Genomic DNA, 26,960 nt, shown 5'->3' with positions numbered 1-26,960 from the left:
TCCTCCTCTCCCTGTGCCATGCACACACGCGGACGTGTTCGCACTTCCCCTCAGCAGCTCTGCCTGCTACGGGTGGATTGGGGCTTTTTGAGCCCTGGGAAAGGTTCTTTGGGCTGGCCCTGCAGGGAGGACGGCGCTGCCTTGATCCCATCTGATGGATTTAAACCTCTTCCCTTCCCGTGGCACCAGAGCTGATTGTCCAGAGCCACGTTCTTCGGACCGATTTAGCTTCCAGCACAGTTGCAATCACAGATTTCTTGGAGCCGGCAGTGAAATGTGTCCATGCGGAGCTGGGGGATGCGCTGGGATGCGGCTGCACGGACCAACATTGCCATCTCACGGTGCGGCGGCTCCGCTGCAGCTCCGCGGGGATGATCCCGCTCCCGGAGCACGGCATCGCCGCAGGAAATTCAGCAACGCCTGAAAACTTCGCTCCCGGCCTCGGAGATGGAGGGAATTCCTCGGGATCGGCCTCAGGACGCGCTCTCCCCCCGGACTCCCATCCGCATCCTGATTTCCCCTGGCGATCCCGATCCCCCCGCGGTCTCTGTGCCAGCCCCGGCTCTCCCCACTCCCGGGTTCTGTTAATTCTCATTTTCTCCAGCCTCACTAATAATTTCCCATGCGGCCCCATATCAAATGCTTTATTGAACTCCAGATAGATTAGATCTACCAAATTTCCCTTGTCTGGAAAACCAATTATCTTATCAAAGGAAGATGTCAGCACAGGCTGGCACAAACTGCCTTTGGTAAACCTAGGTTGCACTTTATCTCATTTTTCTCAGTGCCTTTAATTAATGTTTCCTTCAGAATTTGTCCTGCAGTCCCAGGCCTGACTACAAACGGGTTAACACATCCAGAGCTGGATGCTCCTGCTTTTATTCTCCTTATCTTCCTTCCTTTCCCTATAATCCGGTTGCTTGTAGGACCTCAATCTGTCCTATTTGACCCACAAAGCTCGTTAGGAAGCTCTGCTGTCCTCCCTGCACACCATGTGTCCCTTCTCCCTGAATTCCTGGACAGCCAGGGAATGGCCTGGTCCTGGCAGTTCCCCTTTCTGCCTGCAGTTATGTATTTCCCTAAAGAAGCTTTCCAAGGCTCCTGACTTCCCTTCACACTGAAGATGAACTTTTCTGCTGTCCTGACGTTTTTATACATCTCTGTCATCTTTCTAATCTGAAGATCATGGAATCCAGGAAAGAACCTTAAAGCTCATCCAGTTCTACCCCTGCCATGGGCAGGGACACCTTCCACTGTCCCAGGCTGCTCCAAGCCCTGTCCAGCCTGGCCTGGGACACTTCCAGGGATGGGGCAGCCACAGCTTCTCTGGGCAACTATGCCAGGGCCTCCTCACCCTCATAAATAATTCTTCATTTCATCTTTAATATCTGGAGCCAGATTGTTGCTCATGGGAAGGTCTTCCCCCATCTCTGATCTCATGGACACGCAGGAGTTAGTGAGGCCAAGTTCCCCAGGAATTTTAGCCACCAAACTAAAATTTTAGTTTTTCTTTACCAGATAAAGATATGATGTGACTGAAATCAAGACAGTGTGGAAGTCGTTCATCCACTTTGTCATGGTAGACCAAGGGCATGCAGCTTAAATGATTCCATGTTATTCCAAGGCAAAATCCTGAATTCTGGATATGCTGAGATTATTCTAGTGTGGCAGCAGAGCAATTTGCCATCCCACCAGGGCCAGGAATTGAAATTTTGCCTGCCATTTGGAGTAAATGTCCCTTCCAGCTATCAACGGGTGCTTGCCCTCATAGCCTGGGAAACTGAAGATGCTCACAGAGATCCTCTTTGCTGTTCCTCATGCCTAAAAAAATCCTTGGAAAATGCAGCCTTCCCAGCAGTCTGCTAGTTTTGTTTTGGCAGATGCTCAACCAAATGTTACTTTTTGGCATGGTGGGATCCCATCTTTTTGGAATCCATCTTATTGGCCTCGTGTCAAAACGTGCTGACAGCTCGGCTGGGCCTCTTGGAAAAATCTTGGGTTGTTCCCAATTTGTATTTTACAACCCCACAGCAGCTCTTGGATCATGGGGAAAGGGAGGTCAGGGTGGAGCCTGATGGAGCCAGGGAGGGGATTTAGGGGGATGGAGGGTGAAGAGGGGCTCTGCTTCTACCATAAACTCTTCTGGGATGCTGGGGGATGCCAGACCACACCTCCTGCCTTTACTTCCCAGGCTCCAGGTTTCTGGAGGAAAGCCATCAATCCCAGCCCATCCCCTGCATCCACTTGTCATCCAGATTTAACTTCCTGGTCAGTCGTTCCATCTCCTCTGCTCTTTGCAGTGTTTCATGGCCAGGAATCCAAGGAGCAGCAGGGAAGGGGCCCAGGAGCAGGGAAAGCTCCACCTCTAAGGCTCAGGAGCCCAGGAGGCACACAGTGGCCATGGGGACAAGCTGGTGTGATAAGGGGGCTGGAGCAAACAGTGGTGCTCCATCCCAGTCCTCATTCCCTGAGCTCTGCTCTCCTTCCCTTCCTCTGTACACAAGCAAAGCAAGCAGAGAGAGGGAGGCTCTGAGCACAGGCAGAGCTCCAAGGAGCCAGGACAAACCTCATGAAAGCACAAATCACGTGCCCCAAACTAAATTTGCCTGAAAAAAAACCCACCCTGAGAGTGTTTTACACCAACTTATAATGACTTTCTTTCTGTTATGATTGTTGCTGTTGTTCTGGTTAATGCCTTCCTCACTTACAAACCCCCGAACATGACCCCGTGGCAGCCACGACACAAATATCATTTGCTTGGATTATTCCTGAGGTGGTTCCTGTGCTGGAGGCAGCAAGTGCTTACAATCACTCAGTACATAATGGAGAAATTCATTCCAATAATAACAATAATAACAGCATTTATTATTTTTGAAATATGACTCTGATGAATTCATGAATATAGAAAGCTCTTGTTGCTGGCTGCTGATGGAATGGAGCAGGATTTGCTGATGGAATTTTTCTGGAGATTTCTAATGCCATTGCTCCAGATGTGCAGCCACCACCTCTCAGCATCTGATTCCTGGCCCTGCTGGGTGTTTGGAGCACAGGGAGGGCAGATCAGCCTGGGGCACCTCACCCTGCTCAGGGCACTGTGCTGACAACATGCCCCAAAATCCCCAGTTGGTTTGGGTGGGAAGGGACCTTAAAGCTCATCCAGTCCCAGCCCCTGCCATGTTCAGGGACACCTTCCACTGTCCCAGGGTGCTCCAAGCCCTGTCCAGCCTGGCCTTGGACACTTCCAGGGATCCAGGGGCAGCCACAGCTTCTCTGGGCACCCTGTGCCAGGGCCTCACCACCCTCACAGGGAGGAATTTCTTCTCAAAAATCTGCTATTTACTATTATTTACAAATGTTTGTTTTGTTATAAGAAACCCTTTTCTTATAGGCAAAACAACCAATAATTTTGAGCTTTTCACTCCCTGATGTTTCTCTTTTCCAGGGGCTGGGAGCTCTGTGGGGTCCAGTAAAACCAGGCTTTGCTCTGGCCCACCCTGCCCACAAGCAGAAACCCTACAAATTTCTGATGAGCTCAGCTTGCTGGGTTTCTTTGCCTTGCAGGGACTGCAGGATTGGCACAACCCAGATCTCAGGGGCTCAAATAGAATCTGCAGCAGGTAAACTGGCACTTTGCACTGGCCCTGCTCAGGGGAAACTGATCTGTTTCTAATGGGAGGAGAAAAAAAAGTGGCTTTGCCTTGTGAGGCTCCCCAGTCTAATGGTGTTGCACTCTGATTTAGCAGCACAAAAAGCAGAACCCTGGTGCTGCAGAGGCACATTTAAAAGCACCCCTGGGTAACCCAATTCCCTTTGTTCTGGAAGTGGGGAGAGAACTGGAAGGGCAAAAGTGAGAAAATTCGTGGGCTGAGATAATGACAGTTCAACAGGGGAAGTAAAAGCTGTGCACAAGCAAACAGACTCAAGGAATTCATTCTCCACTTCCCATGGGAAGGTGTTCAGCCATTCCCAGGAAAGCCAGGCTCCATCACACAGGCAGGTGACTCGGGAAGGGAAATGCCACCACTCCAAGAATCCCTCTCTTCCTCCTTCTTCCCCCAGCTCTGTATGGCAAGCACAGCCCCATCCCAGCTCCTCCGAGGGAAATCAACTCTACCCCAGCCCAAACCAGCACAAATATATTGCTTTACAACTGGCTGTAATTTGGCACAGATCAGCTCCTTGCATTCATTCCTCTGAGAATTTTCCCTCCGTGCATTCCTGGCCCTGCCTGCCTGTGAATTGACTGCCAAGCTCTCCTCTGGGAGATGTAACTCTGGGTCTGTTTAGATGAGCTTCTCTCCTTTTGTGTTCATCTGCATGTAAGCTCTAAGTGTTTTATTGTTTTCCAAGCACAGCTATTGATTTTTGGGAAAATAACTAAGAAAACATTAATTTATAACTTCCCTCTTGCTCAAAAAGAGCAAATGACTTTTCTACCATATCAACATAATTCTAAAAAAAGACACAGGCTTTCAATAAATACCAAAAGATATAAATGCCAGGAGTTAAGAGCAGTGAGGGGGGTGGTCCTCTATAACCAAGAGGGTCATGGAATTCCAGAATGGTTTGAGTGGGATCTCAAAGCCCATCCAGTCTCACCCCTGCCATGGGCAGGGACCCCTTCCACTGTCCCAGGGTGCTCCAAGCCCTGTCCAACCTGGCCTGGGACACTGCCAGGGATCCAGGGGCACCCTGTGCCAGGGCCTCACCTCCCTCACAGCGAGGAATTTCTTTCCAAAATCTCATCTAACCCTGCCCTGTGTCAGTGGGAAGACATTCCCCCTTGTTCTGTCCCTCCAGACCCTTGTCCATATTCTCTCTCCATGTTTCCTGTCAGCTCCTTCAGGCTCTGGAAGGCCACAATGAGGTCACCTGAGACCCTTCTTTTTGCCAGGCTGAACGATCCCAAATTGCCCAGCCTTTCCCCATGGGACAGGTACTCCTGGAAGTCCATCAGGATGCTTATAGGGGGTGTGTGAGGAGAGGTTGAGGGAGATGCTCAGAACAGCAGAGGAAAAGGGAATCTGGTCACTGTCTCTCCCTGTTTAAGAGTTTCTTGTTAAAGCTGAACCAGGCTGGTTTGGGTGATGCTGAAAGTGTGCACAGAAATATAATGGTATTATATAATGATATAATCATATATATTATACTATTTATATGCTTCATGGCAAATGGCAATGTCTGCATGGGATTCTTGCCTTCAGGTCCTGACTCCTCTTTTGAATCATCCTTCTGAGTGGTACTTCTGCCCAGTCCAGGCCCAGCAGATACCACAGATCCAGCCCAGTGGCTGGCTGGGCTCCAGGAGAGCAGTCCCCAAGCAGCCACATCAATGCTCCCTGCTCTGGGAGGAGAAGCTGTGGCTGTCCCGTGCCTGGAAATGGCCAAGGCCAGCCTGGACAGGGCTTGGAGCAAGCAAGGAAGGTGTCCCTGCCCATGGCAGGGAGTGGAATGGGATGGGTTTTATGGTCCTCCCCTCCCAAAGCATTCTGTGATCCTGTGATCCATGTCCCAGTGAACCCAACCTGAGCAGGCAAAGGTGCTGGGCCAAAGGTGCTGGGACAGTTTCCCCATGGCTCTGGGGATTGTCCTTTGGTGTTTGAGTCCCAGAGGTTGCTCTGAGCGTGTTGGATGTGAAGAAGGGAAGGGAAAGCCTGACTTTGCCCCTGGGAGCTGGGGCCTCCTTCTGCTTATGTGACACTGAGGGGTGATTTCAGCCTCCCTTGGCCATGCCACCCAGCTCTTGGAGATGCAGGAGGTCCAGGCACAGGCTCTGCCTCCAGATTCCCATATTTCTTTTCTTTTCTTTTTTTCTTTTTATTTTTTTTTTTTTCTGTGGTAAAAGGCTCCCATAGAGGGCAATGCAGAGCAGCAGCAGCACTTTGGCTGCTCCCTGTGTTTAGTGTTAGTGTGTGTGAGTGGGAAGCACCCACCAGTCTCAGTCCAAGCCCCAGCTGTGGGCCAGCTGTGGTGTGTGTGTGACCCTGCTTATTGTCTCCTGAGCAGACTTTTGGGGACCCAAACTGCCATGCCGGGCTGGCAGTGGCACCTGGAGCAGGGAATGGGCAGAGTCCTGGTGGGATGCTCAGCCTGCAGCATCCAGTGGGATACAAAGAGATTGGCCTCAGTCCCTCTGGAATTAAGGGGCAGGAGGAGGCTGCTCCAGGCTGTAAGTTTCTGCTGGAGTGAGCTCCATGGAAAAATCTCTTCCTAAATCCGTGCCAAGAGTCTCAGTAGGGCATTAGGGCAATGGGGAGAACTGGGGCAGGATGGGGAAGTTTCCATGTTATGGATAAGATAAAAATTGGGCTGGAACAGCTGCTGTCACTGTCCTGGTGTTGCTGCACCCTCCCAGTGCCCTGGGAAAGGAGGGAGGAACGGACCACCATGTAACCACAGACTCATTTGGGTTGGAGGGGACCCTGAGGATCATCCATTCCAGTGGGCAGGGATGCCATGGATCTGCTGGATGGGTGGATAGATGTGTTCACCCCCAGAGGAGCTGCCAGCCTTGGAGTTGCGTGCTGTCCACCCCAGTTCCCTGCAGGTCACCTGCAAACGATGGACCCGAGCGGTGTTTGCCGAAGGGGAGGGTTCCTCCCCGAGGGGTGTGCCGGCTCCTCACCCACGTCATTGCCCCAGGGATGTTTTTCAGAGCTGGAACCCTCGTGGCATTTTCACCCGGGCTCTTATCAGCTGATAAGCGCTGGGTATCTCGCTGCCTTCCCGTGGGCGCTGTTTGCTCTGCCTGCAGCAGCATTAGCAGCTCCCGCATCCTCCGCCAGCCCTCCCAGCAGGAATCGCATACTGGGGGCAGGCAGGACCCCTGCACCCTGCCGAGGGGTGAGGGGCTGGCCCCGAGCAAATGGCAGCGCCCTGGGATGTTGGTGGCTGATTTTGAAGAGCTGGCTGGATTTTTGGTGCCGTCACAGGCTGCGGGGGGGATGCGCTGAGCAGATTTTTGGTGGTTTTTAAGCGCTGCTGGTGGAGTTTGGGTGGAAAACGGGGAGTTTTGCCATGTTTACATGGTGATGCCACCACTCGTCGGCTGGACAAAGCTTCCAGCTCTCCTGGCATTTCTGGATACACATCTTGGCCAAAAATAGGGAGAGAAAGGAATAAGGAGGAGAAGAACTGAAAAGAACCTGATTGCTGTTGGTGCTGGAGCCAGGGATCACATCCCAGCTGGATGCTCTGGTGTCCTCACATGGGCTGAGCAGCTCTGGACCAGGGGAGATGCACTGGGGAGTTTTCTTGGATGCCACAGCTCCACCTCCTTACAAATTCCGCTGGCCAAACACAGGATGGCCACTGGAGTAGACTCCAGAGCCAGGAAAGCTCTGGGAGAATCGTTCCAGTCCGAGGTGGGTCACCCGATCCCCTCAAGGCATCCTGCTGGGAACAAGCAGAGGCTCTGAGGGATTGGGGAGCCTCGCCACCTGCCTGGGCAGGGCATGGTTCAGGATGTGCAGTGTTATTTGGGAGGTGTCAGTGATGCCTAGAGGAGCTGGAACAGAGGCTGGACAGAGTTAAGAGGAATAAAATGGATATTTATTGAGAGGCCTCCAAAGGTACCAGTGCCACAGTCGTGGCCCTGCCCAGGTAGCTCCAGGATGGAAGCAAAAGAGGGCTTGGTCACGAGATCTCACATTTTTACAGGTTTTAGTCCATTAGCATACAGAAGTCAACTGTCCAATTAATAGCCTCAAATCATGAAGTTTCATCCTCCTTGCTTGCTTCCTTGCCCACCCTCCTCTTTTCACGTTGTTTATGCTTAGGGCCTGAAGTTTGAAGAGACTGAGTCCCCAGCTGGAATAGAACTGTTTTGTCTTCACCTCCCAAGCATAATAGAAAAGCACACCCAAGAAGAATAGAAGAACTTAAGGCGTCATCAGGCCGTGCTCCAGGCTGTGCAGTGTGATTTGGGATTTGTGTAGGAATCCGTGTCGTTGCCTTCCTTGGAAGTATCCAGAGCACCGATGTGGTCAGAAAAATTGTTCCTTGCCCTACAAGATCCTCCCTAGGCGCGGATCTGGATACAAAGAGAAAAGTTTGACTGTGCTGCAATCCACTCCCAAAAGGTGCCTTTTCCCAGTCCCGCCCATCCTTCGTGACGCTGGCAGAGCAGGGGACTCACCTTTGGCCACCGGAGCACCTGGCACTGCCCAGTGCTGGGAGAGCACAGCCCCAGCTGAGCCTTATCTGGGCACCCCGCAATGCAAACAGCAGAGCTGGAGCACAGCGAGCCATGAGGCTGCTCCGAGCCCTGCCAGGGCAGGACACGGCGGGGACGCAGCGCAGCTCCTCGGGCTCTCCTCTGCCTCTGCATCCCTCCCACAGGAGCTTCCCAACAGCCGGCACAGCTCACCTGCCCCTGGCAGCCCTCAGGTGAGTTCTGCTCTAGCCCTAAACCTGCTGAGCCGGGGGATGGCAAGGCAGGCGTGGCCCAGCGCAGTGAGAAGCGCCTTCATTAGCATCAGATCGGCTGCATTAATTAGTCTGCCGTGAACCGGGTGTATTCCTCGCACGGGTTTTCCATTAGAAAGCTCTTTCCAAACGTGCCTGGTGCTAAATGGGACCAAGTTGGGGTTGAAGTGCCTGCACGTGCATTTAGCTTGATTGCAGCTGTAATTTCCTCGAGCAAATCCCACGGCGACTCAAAAATAAATCGGTGTGTGTTCAGGAAGTGCTGTTTGTGTGGAAATCAGGGACTGGCCTGGGGTTATTCCCAGAAGCAGCGTAGGTACATCCCAAAGGCAAATCCCGGCGGCTCTCAGAGGAAAGCTGCAGAGAGGGAAGAGGCGAAAGGACGGAGATCTCTGCTTTGAATCCCGAGGGATTCCAGGAGCTGCGGGGATGTGGGTTCAGTGGGGTTTGCCAGAGAACTGTGCAATACTTGCTTGTGGTGCTTCAACTGCAGTTTGTGATGCAGCTCTCACTTTGGAGAGCCTAAAACTGAAAAGAGGTCTGGGCTCAAGGGCTGGGCAAACTGTGAGCTGCAGACGCTGGGATTATTTATTTGTTTATTTATTTACTTATTTATTTTTAAAAATCCTTTTCAGCAAATGAGGAGTTTTAGTCCTTGTTCAAGCTGAGCCCGAGTCCCTGCAGGGCTGGTGGGCTGTCCAGGGGTGTGATGTGCAGAGGGCACAGGACCCAGCAGCATCACTGCCCCTCTTTGGTGGCAAAATCCCGCTGTATTCCCAGCACCCGTGTCTCACGGCCGCCTTGAGGAGTGATCACAGGCACCTGTAGTAATCTCCCTTGTAGTCTCCCAGCCGTTCTCATCCCGCACTTGAAACACGGCAATTGCCCCAAGAAAAGAAATCTCTTTACAAGATGGGCCATCAAGGCAGCAGCGCATCCCGGAATCATCACACTCAGCAGGGTAATCTATTCAATGGCCGGGATTTATTTTTAACATTCAGCTCCGCAGTCCTTTTAACTCGAGCAGGGAAGGGAACATTTTGATAACAGCAGCCTCCAGGTCAAATGTGATGAGAATTCATAACTCGCCACACAGGGGTTTTGGAAAACCAACCAAGCAAAACAATTTCCCGGAATGAGGAGATGAAGATGCGTGTTTCTCTTCACAATGTCGTGCACAGAGCAGGGAGGTGTTGGAGTGGCTCCTCATTCTCTGCCCACAATTTGCAAATAAAATGCCTCCCGGACTGTTTTAAATTTGAAGGACTATTGCGAGCACGGCTTTGCTGGGCTGCTCATAAAGACCTGAGACATCGGATCTGTGGGCCATCAAAGCAGAAATATGAATCCAGTAATGGGAATGTCCTCATGGTCCCAACTCTAATCAAAGCAAAGCCGGGGGTTTCTGCTTCAGGAGAGTGGCATCGACATTTAAAAAGCGACAGAGGGACTCCAGTCCCTGGTCAGCGCTGGAGCAGCAGCAGGAATGATTTACAGGGACATGGAGTGGCAGGACAGGGGAACTGCCGCAGATTAGATGGGATTTTGGGAAGGAACTCCTTCCTGTGAGGATGATGGTGCCCTGGCACAGGGTGCCCAGAGAAGCTGTGGCTGCCCCTGGATCTCTGGAAGTGTTCCTGGCCAGCTTGGATGGAGCTTGGAGCACCCTGGGATAGTGGAAGGTGTTCCTATCTTAAGGATACCATTGGATGCCCCCAGGATTGGGATGACCCAGGTCAGATTGGAAGGATCCCACTGAGCTTTCCTGGGCCTGGAGTCTAAGGGATGTGAACTCCATTGGAAGGGAATTGGAGCAAAATGAGCTCTAAGGTCCCTTCCAACCCAAACCACTCTGGCCTGGAAAAAGAGCAACAACTAGAAGCCTCAAAATCTGGCCAAGCCCAGATTGTGACAGACCTGCCAGGGAGCAACTTTTTCTTTCTGTTTTCTTTTCAAATGGCCAGAGTAAATTAACTGCATCTGTCTGAGTTTGAGAGACAGGTGGGAAAAGTGGGAGGAAATTGGGGGATTGAGCACTGTAGTTTATTTTAATGTCAATGCTGGTGTCTCCTGAGCCCTGTGGGGCTGGGCTGGGCTGGACATGTGTGTTCCACCTGAGCCCCACGGGGCACCACAGGCTGCCTTATCTGCAGCCTCGGGAGCATGGCCTTTCCAAACCGCAGATATTTGCTCTCCATTCCCTGTCTTCCGCTCAAATCCCGTATCTGCAGGGAGGCCCCAGGTGCTGCCACTCACAGCAGAGTGCAGGGACAACGAGAGAAACTGGGAATGGGATTGGAAAAATTAACATAGAATATGGAATCCCAGAAAGGTTTGTGTTGGAGGGGAACTTAAAGCTCATCCCTGCTATGGGCAGGGACACCTTCCACTGTCCCAGTTTGCTCCAACCTGGCCTTGGACACTTGCAGGGGTGAGACATCTGCAGCTGCTCTGGGCAACCTGTGCCAGGCCTAACCACCCTCGCTTGCAAGAATTTCTTCCCAAACTCCTGTGCTGCCCTGAGAACCCAGGGTGTGATGAGAAACCCTGGGCAGCTGGAATGGAAAACAGCAAAATCTGCTATGCAGCACAGAAAGCAGCACTGATGGGAACAGTCACTGCTTTAATATTTAATTTGATGAGATCCAGCTCTGAGAAATGGATTGGGAGCTGCCACAGCTTCAAGTGCAAGCTCAGCTCTGGCAGGGAATTTCCATGGGGTTTGCTCCGCTCCAGACTTATCTGTATTCTGGAAAGGTGACAGGGAATGAGGCTCATTAATTATCCCAGCACACAGAGCTGTGTTTCGTGCCATTCCTTTCACTCAATCAAGCTCTGGACACTTTCAGGGCCTCTTGGACATTGGGTTGTCATTCCAGGCGGACCCTGGTTCCTGGTCCCTGCAGAACCACTCAGTGCAACCAGGTGGCATTTCAGGAGGGAATTCCGTGTGCCACCAGACCCTGCAGTGCAGATCCCATTCCATCCTGCCTCTTACCAGCAGGAGCTCCCCGTGCCTGTATGGCCTCATGTCCTGAGGCATTGGGAGGGGAGTGCTGAGCCAGGCACAAGTTGGGTCTCACCAAACCTGTCCCTTCATTTTCCTTTTAGGTGGATCCCACACCTTTCCTGGGTCTGAGGCTGAGCCAGCAGCAGAGCTGGTTTTCCCCCGTGCACCATTTCATACCTCCAGAAATCCCTTTGCATGCTCCAGACGGTTTGGGTGTCCTCGCCAAGGAGCTGGGCTTTGCAGGAGTCCAGGAGTCACCACCAGGGCAAGAAAAGGTGCTGGAAATGTAGATTTGTCAGGACTATAATCCGGGTAGGTCATAATTCCTCCCTTGTATGAAACCTTACACTTTCTATCCTCAACTTCCTCTCTCTGGTCCATCACAGGACCCCATCCCTGCAGGACACAAATCCCTCACATCCCTCAGGGTTGAAGTGTTAACAGAAGTGATGGGATTGGGAAAAAGCCTTTGGCATGCTGATGTTTTAGCTCTGGGTGACACACCCTGAACTGTCATCACAACCTTCCCCTCACAGCCTCCTTGGGCACCTAATTCCATGGGCACATGGAATTAGTGTGTGTGGGAATGGCACTGCAGTGCTTGGGAACAGTTGCCCACACCAGTCTGCCCCAGGGATGGTCCTGGGGTTCCGTGCATGGTGACCCTTCTCACCTGCTCTCCCCGGGTCCTTCCCTCTCTGCCAAGCCCATGCCTGCACCATGGGATACAGCTGCCCATCCCTTCTCCAAGACCTCTCCTGTCTCCCCCTGCCTGGCTGGGGCCAAGGAGGTGGGAGCCCAGAGCTTCATCCCTGGGGGAAGAGCCCTCTGTACCCATAGAGGGATTGTCACCTGGCTTGTCACCAAACTGCCTTCACCTTCCACTGTCCAAAGACACGTCCCTCCATTTCCCAGTCCTGCTGAGCAATAACTGGCTCCTCTTTTTGCTGTTCCTTGTCTCTCCTTAGCACCCATGTCGGAGGCATGCCCCCAAACGCTCCAGGAAAGAAAGAATGTTGAGGAAAATCCAGATATGCCTCTGTTTCTGCTTTGTCTCGGGCATTTTGTACGAGATCTCCCTCTTGTCCAGCTGTGTCTTCTCCTACTTGCCCATGGCCCAGCACTACCTGACACCTGAGCAGGTGCTGAACCTTGGCAAAAGCATCATTTTCCTGGAGACCACGGAGCGCCTGGAGCCGCCGCCGCTGGTGTCGTGCTCCGTGGAATCCGCCGCCCGGATTTACCAGGACAGGCCCATCATCCTCTTCATGAGGGGACTCACCAACGAGACGGCCTTGGACATCAACACCAGCTACACAGCCTTCTCCCTCTTGTCTTCCATGAAGAATGTCTTCATTTTCCCTCTCCAGATGGAAACAGTCTTCCAGGAGACCCCTCTGCTCCAGTGGTACAACCAGGTGAGTGTCAAAACGAGTGGGAAAGAGGAAAGGAGTTATAACTAGGCGTGGGAAAAGGAATGAGGAATGCAGGACTGTGTGAAGGTAGTGACTTTTATTGTTTAGGTTGGGAACAGATTCATTTTGGCCGCGTTTTGCTGTGTATTCATCTCTCTGTTTATGGCATACATGATTGGCCTTATCTGGAGAATCGGATTTTTTGGCAAAGGAAACATCAGTAAAAATAGATTGCAGACGTGTTTTGAGAAAACAGCCTTAATAATCTTCCCCAACAGAAGCTGGTTGAACAAAATGTGCTGCCTGAGCTCTTTGTAGAGCTGCCTCACTCTGACGGAGCCTGCAGGAGATAAGAGATAGGGGAGAGATTTCAGGTTCTATAACAGCAACATGCAAAGCCAAGGTGGGATCTGGTGAGCTCCACCCTGGAAAAAGCTCCTGGCAAGCTGCCCACAAGTAGCTTTGGTCAAACTGTTTGGGCAGGGCAGGCAGATTTCTTCCAAACTCTTTCTTCTCCTGTGAAAAAATGACTTCAAATGCCAACAAATGCTGATGAAAAGCCTGCAGCCTGGTTCAAAGAGCTGGGAGGGATCCGGGAGTGTGTTAAGTGGGTTGTGTCCCACTGAAATAGCAGTGAATGACTCACGGTGGCATTGGCTTAACACTGTAGGTGCCATCAAACCACCTGGGAAACGTTCCCGCGTTCCTAATGCTAACAAACTCTGATCTGCTCCAGCTCCTTATCTTATCCCAGTAAAATCCCAAGGCTGGAGGCAGCAAAAGCTGTCAGTGACATTTGCAGCCACGCAGGTGCAGGTTTACGGTGCCATTCGCAGCCCCGAGGGTGGATGGGGTCTGTTCCCTGCCGGCAGCATCTCATCTCGCCTTTCCCACCCCGCAGGTGGTCCCGGAGCAGGAGAAGAACTGGGTGCACGTCAGCTCGGACGCCAGCAGACTGGCGCTGATCTGGAAGTACGGGGGCATCTACATGGACACGGATGTCATCTCCATCCGGCCCATCCCCCAGCACAGCTTCCTGGCGGCGCAGAAATCCCGCTTCTCCAGCAACGGCATCTTCGGCTTCCCTGCCCGCCACAAGTTCGTCTGGGACTGCATGGAGAACTTCGTCCTCAAGTACAACGGCAACATCTGGGGCAACCAGGGCCCCTTCTTGATGACGAGGATGCTCAAAACGCTCTGCAACCTCACAGATTTCCGAGGCACCGAGGACCACAGCTGCCAGAACATCTCCTTCCTCAACCCCCAGCGTTTCTACCCCATCCCGTACCCAGCCTGGAGCCGGTACTACCAGGTGTGGGATAAAAGCCCCAGTTTCAACCACTCCTACGCGCTGCACCTCTGGAATTTCATGAACCGCAACCGCAAGGTCGTGGTGGCCGGCAGCAACACCCTGGCTGAGAAACTCTACAAAACCTACTGCCCCACCACCTACGAGGACCTGATCCAGAATGCCAAGCACAGGGATATCCCAGGCCCTGAGGACGTGGAGTGACATGGAGCAAGGAGGAGAGGGGTGATCGTTCTGGCCAGACACAGTCCCCACTCTGTTGGGATCCAGCTTTGTAGGAGAAATAAAGAACTTTCCATAACCACCTATTCCCTTGGGATGCTGAGAATGGTGGTGGGTATCCATCAGGTGTAGCCTCCAAGGACACCTTTGCCTCAGTTCTGTTCCCTGATAGGTGCTCATGAACCAAACCTTCCCAAATCTGACAGACTTTGAGCCTTTTTGCAAGCTTCTCCAAGGGAAAAGTTCCTAAAGAGAGGGATGTCCTCACAGGAGGAAAGTTGTCTCTGCTCCTCTTGGAACTACCAGCAGCTTCCCATGTCAGAAAAGTTGAAAGCACAACAGAACTTGGACTGGAGCCTCCAGGGCAAAAGAGGAGAAGCCCAAACCAGCATCTTTTCCTGGTGTTTTCCTCACATGAACTTTACACCCTACGTTTTTGAGAGGGACTTTAGTGCGAGTGAAAATAAAAGAGTTCATAAGCCATCACTCCTGTGAGCTCACTTCTCCCTAAAAAATGAGTCACATTTTCCAAAGGTTTGTGCTCCCACACTTTGGCTTTTTCCAGGAAGCTGCTGCTCTGCCCCATCCGCCCAGGTCAATCCCAGCTGTAGAAAGTGCGCCTGGAAAGGGGATGCTGGGACACCAAGGAAGGATAGGGATGGCCCTCCAGGTTCCCAAATCCCTCTTAAATAAATGGAATTGAATGGACATGAGGTAGTCACCCATGTCGAGCTGTGCAAAAATCCCATTTAATCCCAACAGTGAGCAATCCCCTTCCAGACACTCCCTTTCCCAGGACAATGCCAACACACCCAATTCCTTAAAGACAAGCCCAGCTTGCAGATCTCCACTGAGTCTCTCTGAATAGCTGGTTTTAACTCGGGAGCAGAGAGGTGGGGATCAGCCTCCGTCATCCAATGTTTGCCATGTGCTCAATGCTATCTCCTGCAAACACAGCAGCTCAGAATTTGGGATTCAGCAAGGGAAGGGAGCCCTCTGCACACAGGGTTTATGTGCCAGGGGCTCCTTCTTGCCCTGTGTTCCTCCAAAGTCACTCCAGTGTAAGGCCAGGTGGTTCCAAGCCGAGGGCTGGTGATTTTTTGGAGCAGGACCATGACACAAGGGAACACTTTTCTTCTCCTTTCCCTCGTGTGACACTTTCATGGCTCAGCTCCAGCCATGAGTGTCACACTCCGGTGCCATCCACTCTGGTTTACCTTTGTTCCACTCTCTGTTACAGCAGGGTTTTCCTGCCCATGGATTTTCCCCCATGGCTCTGACCTCCCAGCACCGAGGGGATGCAGGGGAGGAGTGTTACAGCCCAGGAAGTGCTCCCTGTTCCCCACATGGACAGCCCCATTGCTCCCCACTCCTTTTGACCACCCACACTCCTCGCTCTGCTCCTGTCCTCATCTCTGCCTTTTCTTCCCTGTGACTTGACTCTGGGAGTGTCCATGAGGGGAGGGATGGGATGGGACTGGGGAACTTCACCACTCCAGCTCCCTTCACAAGAGGCATTTCCAAGGCTCTGCTCTGTTATCTGGTGGCTCCTCTGAAGATGAGTCCAATCCCATCCCATTCCCCTCTCCTGCCTGACAGGAAGGGAGGAATCCTGCCAGGAGAGGAAAAATCCTGCCAGGACATGGAGCAAAGCAGGACACCAAGCACAGCCAACCTCACCAAAGTTCTCACGTGGGAGGTGTCTCTTGTGCTCACCTCCTGCAAGTCCCAAGAGAAGCTGGGAAAGAGCAGGAGGTGCTGGCTGCATTTGGGAAGGGTCTGGAGGAGGTGGGGGAGCTGAATCTGGGTGTGCAGTACCTGCAACACTGCCAGGAGCACCGGGCACCAGCCTGGCCACCCACACCTGGTGCCTGCAGGATGCCCACACTGAGCTGGCTGCTCCCAGCAGCAGGGATGGAGCAGCACAGCTCTGGAGGGAAAAGGAGGAGAGCAGGAGGTGGAAGAAACTGATTTTCCCACAGCAGCTCTTCCTGCAGCTGGTTCCAGCAGCTGCTGCAAGGTGCGTGGTGGGAGGGTGTAAAACACCCCTGGGCACAGCACTTGTTGCTGCATCCTGCCTGTGTATCCTACACCTTGGCAGCAGAAAAGGTGCCAGCCAGCCCTGCTGCTTTCCCTGCTGCTGGTTTCTCACCTTCATGGAGATGGCAGATTCCCCGACAGCCCCTGGGAAATTTGTATTTTCGAGAGATGCCGTGGTCAGAGCTGTGTGAGACAAGGGATCTCATGTGATGCCTATGTGCTAATAGATATCCCATGCCATGGAGAATTTGAGCATCCTCCACATCAGTGAAAGGCTTCTGGGTGCTCCTGGATTTGATGGCAATTTTCTTTCCCCACTTTTCCATTAGGAAGTCTCCTGGATGTGCCTCTCTTTGCCTGCTTCTGCCCCATCACCAAATTAACTCCCTCCTTCCTTCCTGGAGAGTAAATCCACCCAGACCAGGTCATTTACGTTCATTCAGCCCAGCCATCCGTGAAACACGGGATCCCCTCATAACCAGGACCTCACTGCTCTGGTCCTCTCATTTCACTGTTCCATTGGAAAAACAGCATTTTTCCCTGCCCCACCCTGGTTTCAGACAGAAACAGCTCCTGACCCCCTCCATTTCCATCCTCCCAACACATCCATGTCTGTGCAGGTCTCCCCTCTTGCTGTAAAGCACCAAAGCCCTGCCTGCCTCACTGGGAACATGAGCATTGTCCCTTCCTGCAGATCTCAGTCTTTCTGACGACTTTTCCCTCCTCTCCAGAGCCACCTCTGCCACAAATCCTTCATGATCAACTCCTCCCTTCCAGCCCACACGCAGTGCCAGCACCCAGAGGCCACTGAGCCAGGTGAGCTCTGAGACAATTCCTGCTCTCACTTTCCCAAGCAGGTTGGAATGAAGATGCTGGAAACCAGATGGACCACAGGAGGCAACTTTTTATCACTTCTTTCTTCCACATTTCTGGCTGAATTCTCTCTGCCTGCTGCCTTTCCCTCAAGGGAAATTCTCTCAAGCTCAGCCAAATACAAGACCTCAGGTGCATTTGCAGCTCCTCAGTTTCCCCAAGGATCTCCACACAAAGATTCCATGGGACTGTGAGGATGTTTAGGGGTTAGTTAGGCTGGGGAGTTTGGGACAAGGGTTTGTTAGAGTGGAAAAGGGTTCACCTTCCCCATGTCCCTTTTTTTTGGCAAGGAACTGAGACCCTGAACACTGCAGCTGTGGGAGCTGTGGAGCCTCATCACAGCTTCCTCTGTGACCAGTATTTGAACTTGGCAGATAAAAAAGCTGATTTTGCTCTTTGCTGGCAGGTTTCAACCACAGCAAATGCAACAGATTGTGCTTTGTTCCAGAGGCATCTTGCCTGCTGCACTTGGATCCAATCAGGGCACTTGGGATGCTGGAGAGGGCAAAACCACACTGCTCTGTGAGCCACCAATCTCTTCAAATTTGCAATAAATAAATCGATAAAATAATCAGGGGCCACATGGCCATGTTTGTTCTGGCTTTTCCTGCAGCTCAGTTACCTGCTTCTCCACCCTGAAACCCTACAGTGGCTTTGCTTGGTGCTTTAGTGGCGATTTCCCATCCCACCCAAAGAAAAATCCCAGTAATCCCAAAATCCCAGCAGGAATTAGCAGATGGCACCACTGCTCACAGCCCCTCTGCTGCCCTGAGCTTTCAGAGAGGCAGAAGAAGAAGCAAATGAAGCAAAAGGAGGAGGACGTGGTAAAGCTGGAGGTGAAACTGTGGGAGACAAGTGGGATTGGAGAGGGAAGGGAGGGTATCTTGGTTTGAAAGACAGGTGTCTGCTAAGAAAGGCAGCAGCCTCTCTTTGAAATGGACAATGTAAACCCCCTCCCTCCAAATTATTATAATTTTGAAATTAAGGGGCTCTCAGGCAAAGATATGGGAACAGGAATAACAGTTCTTTGCTAGGAAAAATTAAAATAGAAATACAATATTACAGAGAACAAACCCAAAGCACTGACAGAGTCAGAATCCAACCTGACACCCCATCAGTCACTCAGGGTGTTGGTGCAGTCCCATTCCATGGTGGCTGCATCCTCCTGCAGTGACAGATGTGGTTCTGGTGGAGCAGGGCTCCTGGAGAAGGTGCAGTTTTCCTCCAAAGCTCCAGTGATGATGAGGAAGGGTCTGGTTTTCCTCTGGAATCCAGTGGGAAAAGGCTGCTCTGATGTTCCAAATCTCAGCTTTGATCTGGGTAGGGAATGCTTGGCTCCTCCCCCTGGGTGGAGCATCTCCCAATGGGATGATGGAATTTTATCAGCCCTGCCCTGGGACTCCATGGCCATGAACAGGAGAGATCTCCTGGAGGAAGGATGGGTTGGGGAAAAGATAAAGAACACTGCAACACCTGGTTTAACAGCTGGTGACAGAATACACAGCCCTGGTCACATCCTGCATTGAAACCCAAGAGGGAAGGGAAGGGAAGGGAAGGGAAGGGAAGGGAAGGGAAGGGAAGGGAAGGGAAGGGAAGGGAAGGGAAGGGAAGGGAAGGGAAGGGAAGGGAAGGGAAGGGAAGGGAAGGGAAGGGAAGGGAAGGGAAGGGAAGGGAAGGGAAGGGAAGGGAAGGGAAGGGAAGGGAAGGGAAGGGAAGGGAAGGGAAGGGGGCACTGCTGCATGCTTGGAAAAGAATTGGGGAGGAGAGATGGAACACAGGATGGGTGTAAGGAGTGCCCTTGGTGCTCATCCCAGTGGCAGCAGGGCAGAATCCCCAGCCCTGGTGCTTTTGCTCTGCAGCTGAAACCTCTCCTGTCCCGATTTTCCACAGCCTTTAGGAAACAGAGAGCTCACCAGCAAGGGGAGGAGAGCAGGAGGGATTTGGAAAGGTGGCAGGAGGGATTTGGAAAGGTGGCAGGAGGAGAGGATGAAGCTGTGTGAGGCATTGGAGGGCGTGAGGCAGCTCTTCCTGACGGCATTCCAGGCTGAGGCCAGCAGGAGCAGTGCCATGGAGGGGGAGCAGCTCCCCATGGACTCCCCAAGGCAGGACAGGATGTCCCAGCAGGCTGCCCCACCTGCCCAGGTGCAGTGACAGGCTGACAGCCCAGGGGGACCCCCTTCCTGTGCTCCTGGGGCACACAGGTGTTTTGGGGTGCCAGGGGGTGCCTATCCAAGGCTGGGCTCCCTTTGGACCCACAGCTCCTCTCTCTTCCCAGCCCAGAAAGTGCAGGAGCTGCAGGTAGAGAGGTGGTGGGGTATGGCCTGAGGACCCTGGGGGACAATGACAGTGAGGAGTCAGGGGGGTGAGCGCTGAGCCAAGGCCAGCAGAGCAGAGGGGGCACCGGTGAGCAGGGCAGTGCCTGTGGCTGGAAGCTGAAATCTCCAGATCTGGGCTCTGCCTAAGGGGGAAATGCAGTGAAGGAATGGGAAGGAGGAAGGAGGGCAGAAGCATGAGGGCTGAGCAGTGGGAGAGGGCTGGAAAAGCTGCAGAGGAGGAGATGGGATGAGGTTCAAAGCCCTGTCCCCTGGCCAGGGACAGCCACAGCTCCTCTGGGCACCTGTGCCAGGGCCTCACCACCCTCATAGAGAACAATTCCTTCCCAATATTCCATCTAAATCTACTCTCTGAGCATGGATGAGACTGTGTCCATGGCCATAAGAAACCCTCAAGGTTGGACAGGGCTTGGAGCACCCTGGGATAGTGGGGGATGTCCCTGCCCATGGCAGGGGTGGAATGGGATGGGCTTTAAGGTCCCCTCCAACCCAAACCAGACTGGGATTCCATGATTCAATTATCAAGGGAAATAACCCCAGAAATGACTGAAGTTTTGTCCTATCATGACCAGTGAGAAGACTCAAAATTGTCACCAGCAGATTTTGTACCTGCTCTTCTGCCCTTTGGAAGACATCCCAATGGTGAATAAAAATCCAGAGGGCTTCCCTGGCTGGTGAGGGGAAGAGGTGGCTGCAAACCCATTTTACCACATTCCCATCTTCTCATTCCTTTTTTGCCTCAGCCCCCATCCTGGGCAGCAGCCCAAGGCCATGGACACCTGGGAAAAGAAGACAAGTGAAATAATAATAATAACGAAAAAAAAAAAAAGAGTCCTTGGCTCATTAAGAGCATTTAAGCAGATGTTTAACTCTAAGCAGCCGTAAAATATTTGCTGAGCTTAGACTAAGCCTGATTTCAAGCCCCATTTCAAGCCCATCCTGTGATGTTTTACTCTATTTGGCACTCATTAAACACAAAGTGTCACATGAATATCGTCAGCAGAGTCACCCACCCGGCTGTCATCCATCAGAGCCACGATTCAAATTCCAGATGAGAGCCTCTTTTCCTTGTCATCAGATGTGAGTGACACATGGGGTGTGACAGGGTGGCATCTGATGGCCAGGTGATTGTGCAGTGGGGACATAAGGCCCCGAGCTGGCCCCTCTCAGGTATGGTCGGCAGAAGGGACACAGCTCTTGGGGAATATCCATGTTCAATTTGCTCTTTTCTGCTCTGGTTTTGAATGCATTTCATAATAATATTCTGCAGAGGGAGGGAAAATTGCCAGAAATTACCAAAAAATGATCTGATGCCCAGTCTGTTTCTTTACTGATCCAACTGCTCTCAGCAAACAAAGCTGAAGGTAATGATGGCATTTTGAAGTGAATCAATTTGAATATAGATACATTTTTCATAACTTCCTTCCCTTCAGAGCACAATCTCTTCTCTGCCTCCCTCTCTAGCAGCCATGGAGTCCCTGCAGGGAGCTGCCTGTGCTTCCCCTCACATGAGCCATGGGCTGGACACTTCCAGTCCTTCCACATCAGCACAGCTCCCAAACCAGAATTGTTCCTTGGAGTCACAGCCGGATCCCAAAGGAATGAGATTTCCATGAGATTCCCATCATTTTTCACAGCAAAGGGGTGACCTTTCCCCCTTCAAACTCTGTTAATGGTTATTTGCATACCAACAAGGATCCTTCATTGCAGCCCAGGGCAAGGCAATGGGGGATTGCTGCTCCCTAACACAGGCAGAAAATAAAACCAGTCCTAAACCCAAGGAGGGCACTGTGACCTCTTTGACATCCTCCAGCCACTGTCCTTGAGGTCAGAGATTGTTCTCCAAGGGCTGGTGCCACCCCAAAGGGACAGCTGTCCATGCTTTCCATACAGGAAAAGCAGGTGTTGATCAGGACTTGCTTCCATGCTGGGGCCTCTTTTGACCCTCCCATGTTTTTTCTCACTGGAGGGACCCAAAGTGGGGTCCCTGGGGGTGACCAAAGTGGTGCTGGTGCAGATCCATTGGGTCATGCTGGAGCTGGGACCATCCTTGTCCCCAGAGCACCAGGATGAAGCTGGCATTGGGCTTGGGGAGTTGTGGGGATGGGATGGGATGGGATGGGATGGGATGGGATGGGATGGGATGGGATGGGATGGGATGGGATGGGGATGGAGTAGTGCTGGGCAGAGCTGCTGGGGGCACAGGGGGGATGAATTCCTGCTCCCCATGGCTGGGCAGCTCCATGACCAGCACTTCCCAACCCCAGGTGCTGGCTGGGATTTTGGGAAAGCTCTGGGCAGGAATTAATTGAATTAGGGGGGACATTTGCTGCTTTGTAGGGGGATTTAGGCTGTGAGAACAAGGAGTTCCTTGCTCTGGGGCTGCTGGCACCCAGCAAGGGGAGAAGGGTCCCCCCATTCCCTGCCCAGTCCTCACTGCACTGGTACCAGCACCCACCTCAGGGAGGGGGCCACCCCCACAGGGAGGCTGCTGAAAACCCCACAGAGAACCCCAAACCTCCAGGAGCAGTGCCACCCCATCCTGGAGGATGTGCTGGAGGAAAAGCTGGAGAGCCTGTGGATCAGAGTATCTGTCCTTCCAGTGCCACCCGCCCTGAGCTGCTCCAGGAACAAAATAAATGCTCCAAAATGGGGGTTTTTTAAAGAGGGGGAAGCAACCCAAACAGCAGCAAAACCCCACCCATCTGGAAAAATCCCCCTGTGAGAGGCAGATGGGATGGTGGAGGCAGAGCCACAGAGTCACACAGGGAATAAACTTCCCTGCTCCCACCTTTGAAGCTGCTTTTTAGGATCTCCCCGTCAAAATCCGCCTTTCCAGCAGCCTTTCCTGAGCTAAATTTCCCAGGGCTCCTTCTCCCCGAGGGAAGGAGGGTGTGTGAGGGCACGGCAGCCCCCGGCACGGGGATTTCACGGGGATATTCACCCTTTTCATGCCAAACATATTAAAGAGCTCTTCCCGGGAGCACTGCCGAGCTGCCGGCAATGCAACACCACCACCTAGCACCGTGCAGAGCCGGTGCAGGGACACGGGCAGCCAGGGATGCTCCATCCCCACAGCAGGGTACCACTTCTGCTCCGGGTGGCAACAGCACCGAGAAAAAGCAGTGGCCCCGTGACTTTCGCCGTGAATGTCTCCTAAAACGAGTAAATGAGTTGAAAAAGGTGTTTATAACTCAAAGGAAAAGATAAATCCACCTCAAACAAAAGAGGTTTTTTACCAAGCAAAAAGGCTTTCACAAGCAAACAAAAACGCCAATGTTGCAAATATAAAAAAGTTCTCAAAATTTTCCACTGCAAAAAAAATGAAAAACAATTTCTAGCTTAAACTGTAACATACTAACTTTTTATGACTGGAAAATGATAGCATAAATATGGTAATGTTAGTAGTGATAATAAGCTATAAGTAATGGTAAAAATATTGATTAGTTATCACGCATTACAATGTTCTGTAAATAAAAGTATATAATGCATTGTAACCAGAACTGGAGTGGTTTCACACGAACCCACAGCTGATGCTGACCGCTGTGGGCTGGGCTCTTGTCACCCACGACCCGTGAATTGCTGCATCATCTGGATAAAATAAACAGCATTTTAAAAAGCCACCCGGACCCCGCATCCCTCCTTTCGACTCTTACCGTCTCCCGGAGGTGTTTTTGGGGAGCGTTCCTGGGTTTGTTTCGCTGCATGGCGATTCCCCCTTTCCCTGGGTTATTTGGGAATGCTGGGGGGGTGTGGGAGGCAACAGAGGTGCCCAAAGCCAGACCCACTCCCTCCCTTCACTTCTCATATTTTACATCCCCAGGACGTTCCTGGGCACAAAACCTCTTTGAGCTGTAAATACCTCCCGAGAGAAAATGCTGCACATTCCCCATAGCCTGAAAATTCCCAAAAAAGTGACTCTTCAGCAAACATGGGCTGTATCTTGGGCTATGTACAGCTGGGAAATGAGGGGTGTCAGGGATCTTTCCTGGGATTTGGACAGGGCTTGGAGCTCGAAGGATGCTCTGAGAGATGGGTGGTGCTGCTGAGGGCTTGTGCCTTGTCCTGGGGAATGACAATGCCAGGCTCATCTGCCTCAGACTGGGAAAAGAATCTCCACCTGGACGTGCAGGGGACAGGTGAGGCATCAGCAGCAGCCCAAGGATGACAAAACCCCTGCTCCCCTCCCCCTGAGGGGTGAGCTGGGCCAGCAGGGATGGGAAAAGCAGGCAGGGCAAGGGGTCCAGCAGAGCTCCCCCTCATCCCAGGGCAGGGGACATCGTGTCCTCCAAACACATGGACTGGGACATCTGTACCCACTGACCCAGTGGGCAGTGCCCCAGAAATGCCCCCAGAAACGCCCCAGAGAAGACATTTGGGGTGCTACAATCTCTGCATGTTGATCCCATGTGGGCTGACCTGTAATGTTCAGAAAAAAACATTGCCTGTTCCCAAAACCTGAGCAGGGTGAAACACAGCTCTGGCCGTGTTTGCCAATCCCTTTTCCTACAAAACCCCGTGTCATGTGGGCACACAGGCCTAGCAGGACACCGAGATGTCTCTCCCAGCACAAATCCCAAATTCTCCCAGGTCCACGGAGGGTCACAGGCTATGGGGACACCAGCTGCTGTAGGGCTGAATCCTTGCTGATCCCCAAAGCTGCTCCTTGGAGCTGAGGCTGCTTCAAAACCCCCCTGTCCCTCCCTGGAGCACTCTCCAGACCCCCAGAGCCAGAAACCCCACCAAGAACTTGTCCCATGGTGGAATGAGCCCCATCAGATCCTCCTGGTCTCCAAGACTCCTGGCTCTGAGTATTCCAAGTGCTGCCCAAACACCTTTGGAAGCTCTCAAGTGTGGGTGATGTGACATCCCAGAAGGGTTTGTTTGGAACAGGACTTTCCTGGGGACTCCCTGCCCACATGGGATAACTCAAACAACAAACCAAAGCAACTGAGGGCTTTACCCACTGTGTGGGACTGGGGACAAACATGGAATTTCCCACTTTTTGCCTTCCCAGAACCTTGAGCAAGGGGACGAAGAAATCGTGTTGGGGTTTGGAAACAGAAGTAATAAAGGTATAAAATAAAAACTTGGAGCAACTGGGGATAAATGCAGAGAAGGAACAACTTAGGGTGGGAATGATGTGGCAGCAGAGAAGAAGAGGGGATCAAGAGCAGGTGAGGAAGAGGAGTGAGCTGTTTGCTCCAGGAGCAAGAGGAGTAGGATTTATAGGATTTTAGCTCAAGGGGAGCTCAGGGATCGGTTTTAAGCTCAAGCAGAGCAATACTGAGTGCAGACAAGGCACAAGTGGGAATTGCTGGAGGTTCCAGCAGCCAGGTGTGTGCAGGATGTGTCCATGGGGAATGTGGGACTGGATCACAGCCACATCCACACTGGACCTGGAAAATCCCCTGAGATCACAGAGCTCACCCAGCAGGGGAAACTCTGTCCACTGTGTGAGCTCAGCAAGGCCCAAAACCAGCCAAGAAATTCCAGGTACTGCATGAAAATCCACAGGGGTGCTTTGGACATCATTGACATTAAAATAATAAAAAGAAAAGTCATGTGGTACCTTCTTGCCAGCTCCTGCCCATCAGCAGGGCCACAGGGAAGAGTTTGGGCACAGGGAATTCAAACCTACAAGAGCACATGTGGCCCTTGGCCCTTCATCCAGCTTCCCCTAATGTTTGTCCATTCACCCTTTTCTGGGGGGGAAAAATGTCATTATTCATGCAACTGGGAGCAAAACAATAACTGCCAGAGAGAATCAACTTGGGAAAAGCTCTCTGGAACAAATCTAGTGATAATTGGAGTGATGTAATGGTGAAATGATGGAATTACTAAAAGAGGATTTTAAATAACTTCAACTTATGGGGAGAACCAGTGTAATTATAGTGGTGGCAGTGTCAGAATTAAATGGCTTCTTACACAGAAAAAAAAAAATAACCCAAGGAAGGCCTAGCACAAACACTGGGAAGGTTATTTTTCCTTATTGCAATAAAAATGAAAATCCAGGCCTTCACCTGACAAATTCAAAATAAAAATGAGGATTTGGGGACAATTTTCAAGCCATGGAAGCAGAAGAATGGTGTTTGACCCTCTTGGCTCTAATTTTTTAATTGCTTTTTAGGATTTCTCCTGCAGATCTGCCTCTCCAAATCTGGCAGCAGTGACCTGGAGCCTTTCCCTGTGGATGAGGGATGCCGGGGAGGGGACACATGGTGGGGACAGGGAGGTGGCAGCGCTCTGCCAGCAGCCACTGGATGGTGCCACAGGACCAGGAACGAGCAGCAGCCTCTCTCCAACCCCCCCAGGGCTGCTCCTGGCCTCTCCTTTCGGGCAGACCCCAACGCTGGGCATCTCCCAGGGCTTGGGAACCTGCCTGATCACTCACCAAGGAGGATAAATGACATTTCCTAGGTGTGATTTCTCCTCTCCCTTCATCACACACGTGAGCAATAACAGGGGCTGACAGTGCCAGGAGCTCTGGACCCTCAGCAGCTCTGCCTGGACATCCTCAGGGCACAGGCACGACCCCATTCCCATGGGATGTGGCATCCCACGGCCTGGGGGCAGCTCTCCACACTGGACACACTCGTGGGTGGCTTCTTGAGTCTTCAGCAGCTTTGTTTCTCTTCATTTTCCTCCTTCTCCTCTTTCCTCACTCTCCTCTCCACCAAAGTTCAGAAGGTGGTGGAAAAAAGTCTCATTTTATGGTGCAGGAGGAATCTGGGCTGATTCCTGGCCACAGCTGCTGTGTCCTCCCTCCTTTCCTCCTGGAATCAGTGGGAAATCCAGCCCCAAGGATGACTCTTTGCACTGTGGACGTGACCACGTCAGCTCGACCCCTTCTAGAGCTCATCTGTGTAAATTAAGCTCATTTCCCTGAGTCTGTCTGTGTTTTGGGCATTTCTAGCAGTGCATTTATGAGCTTGGGCTCTACAAAGTATGAAATTTCTCAAGAATTTGAAGAAGATGTAACAGGAAAATTGGCACTCAATTCCTCTTCTCTTTTCTAACCCATTCCATTTTGTTCAGAGTATTACCCCTCCCAATTTCCCACATTTCCAGGTGGGTTTTTATATTAGGAAGCAGAACACACCCAAGTGGGGCTGAGCAGAACAAGGGGAACGACCTTAATTCCTCTGAGGAAAAAAAAAAGTTTCCTGCACAACTGCTCACAAATAAGCAGAAAAAACCATTTTCACCTGTAAAAAGGTACAGGTGGCAATAAGAATTTGTTCCATGGAGGGGGTGACAGGAAATCCAGGCTGGGCATTGGTGCTGTCACCATCCAAAACGAATGGGAAAACAAATTTCTGCCCCAAAGA

The 26,960-nt window shown here is 51.9% G+C and overlaps 1 protein-coding gene across 1 annotated transcript; it reads left to right on the top strand.

Annotated features, from left to right (window-relative positions):
* The first annotated feature begins 11,615 nt into the window (after positions 1–11,615).
* Positions 11,616–14,807, top strand: A4GNT (alpha-1,4-N-acetylglucosaminyltransferase). Its single transcript, XM_014870330.2, has 3 exons — positions 11,616–11,749; positions 12,406–12,855; positions 13,754–14,807. The coding sequence occupies exons 1-3, from the start codon at positions 11,633–11,635 to the stop codon at positions 14,363–14,365; spliced, it is 1,179 nt and encodes a 392-aa protein (XP_014725816.2). The 5' UTR covers positions 11,616–11,632; the 3' UTR covers positions 14,366–14,807.
* Positions 14,808–26,960: the final 12,153 nt, after the last annotated feature.

The sequence above is a fragment of the Sturnus vulgaris genome, chromosome 10 (assembly GCF_052056855.1).
Source record: "Sturnus vulgaris isolate bStuVul1 chromosome 10, bStuVul1.hap1, whole genome shotgun sequence".
NCBI classification, from domain to species: domain Eukaryota; kingdom Metazoa; phylum Chordata; class Aves; order Passeriformes; family Sturnidae; genus Sturnus; species Sturnus vulgaris.
The sequence above is the reverse complement of the archived record's forward strand: the minus strand, read 5'-3'. Positions and strand labels throughout refer to the sequence as shown.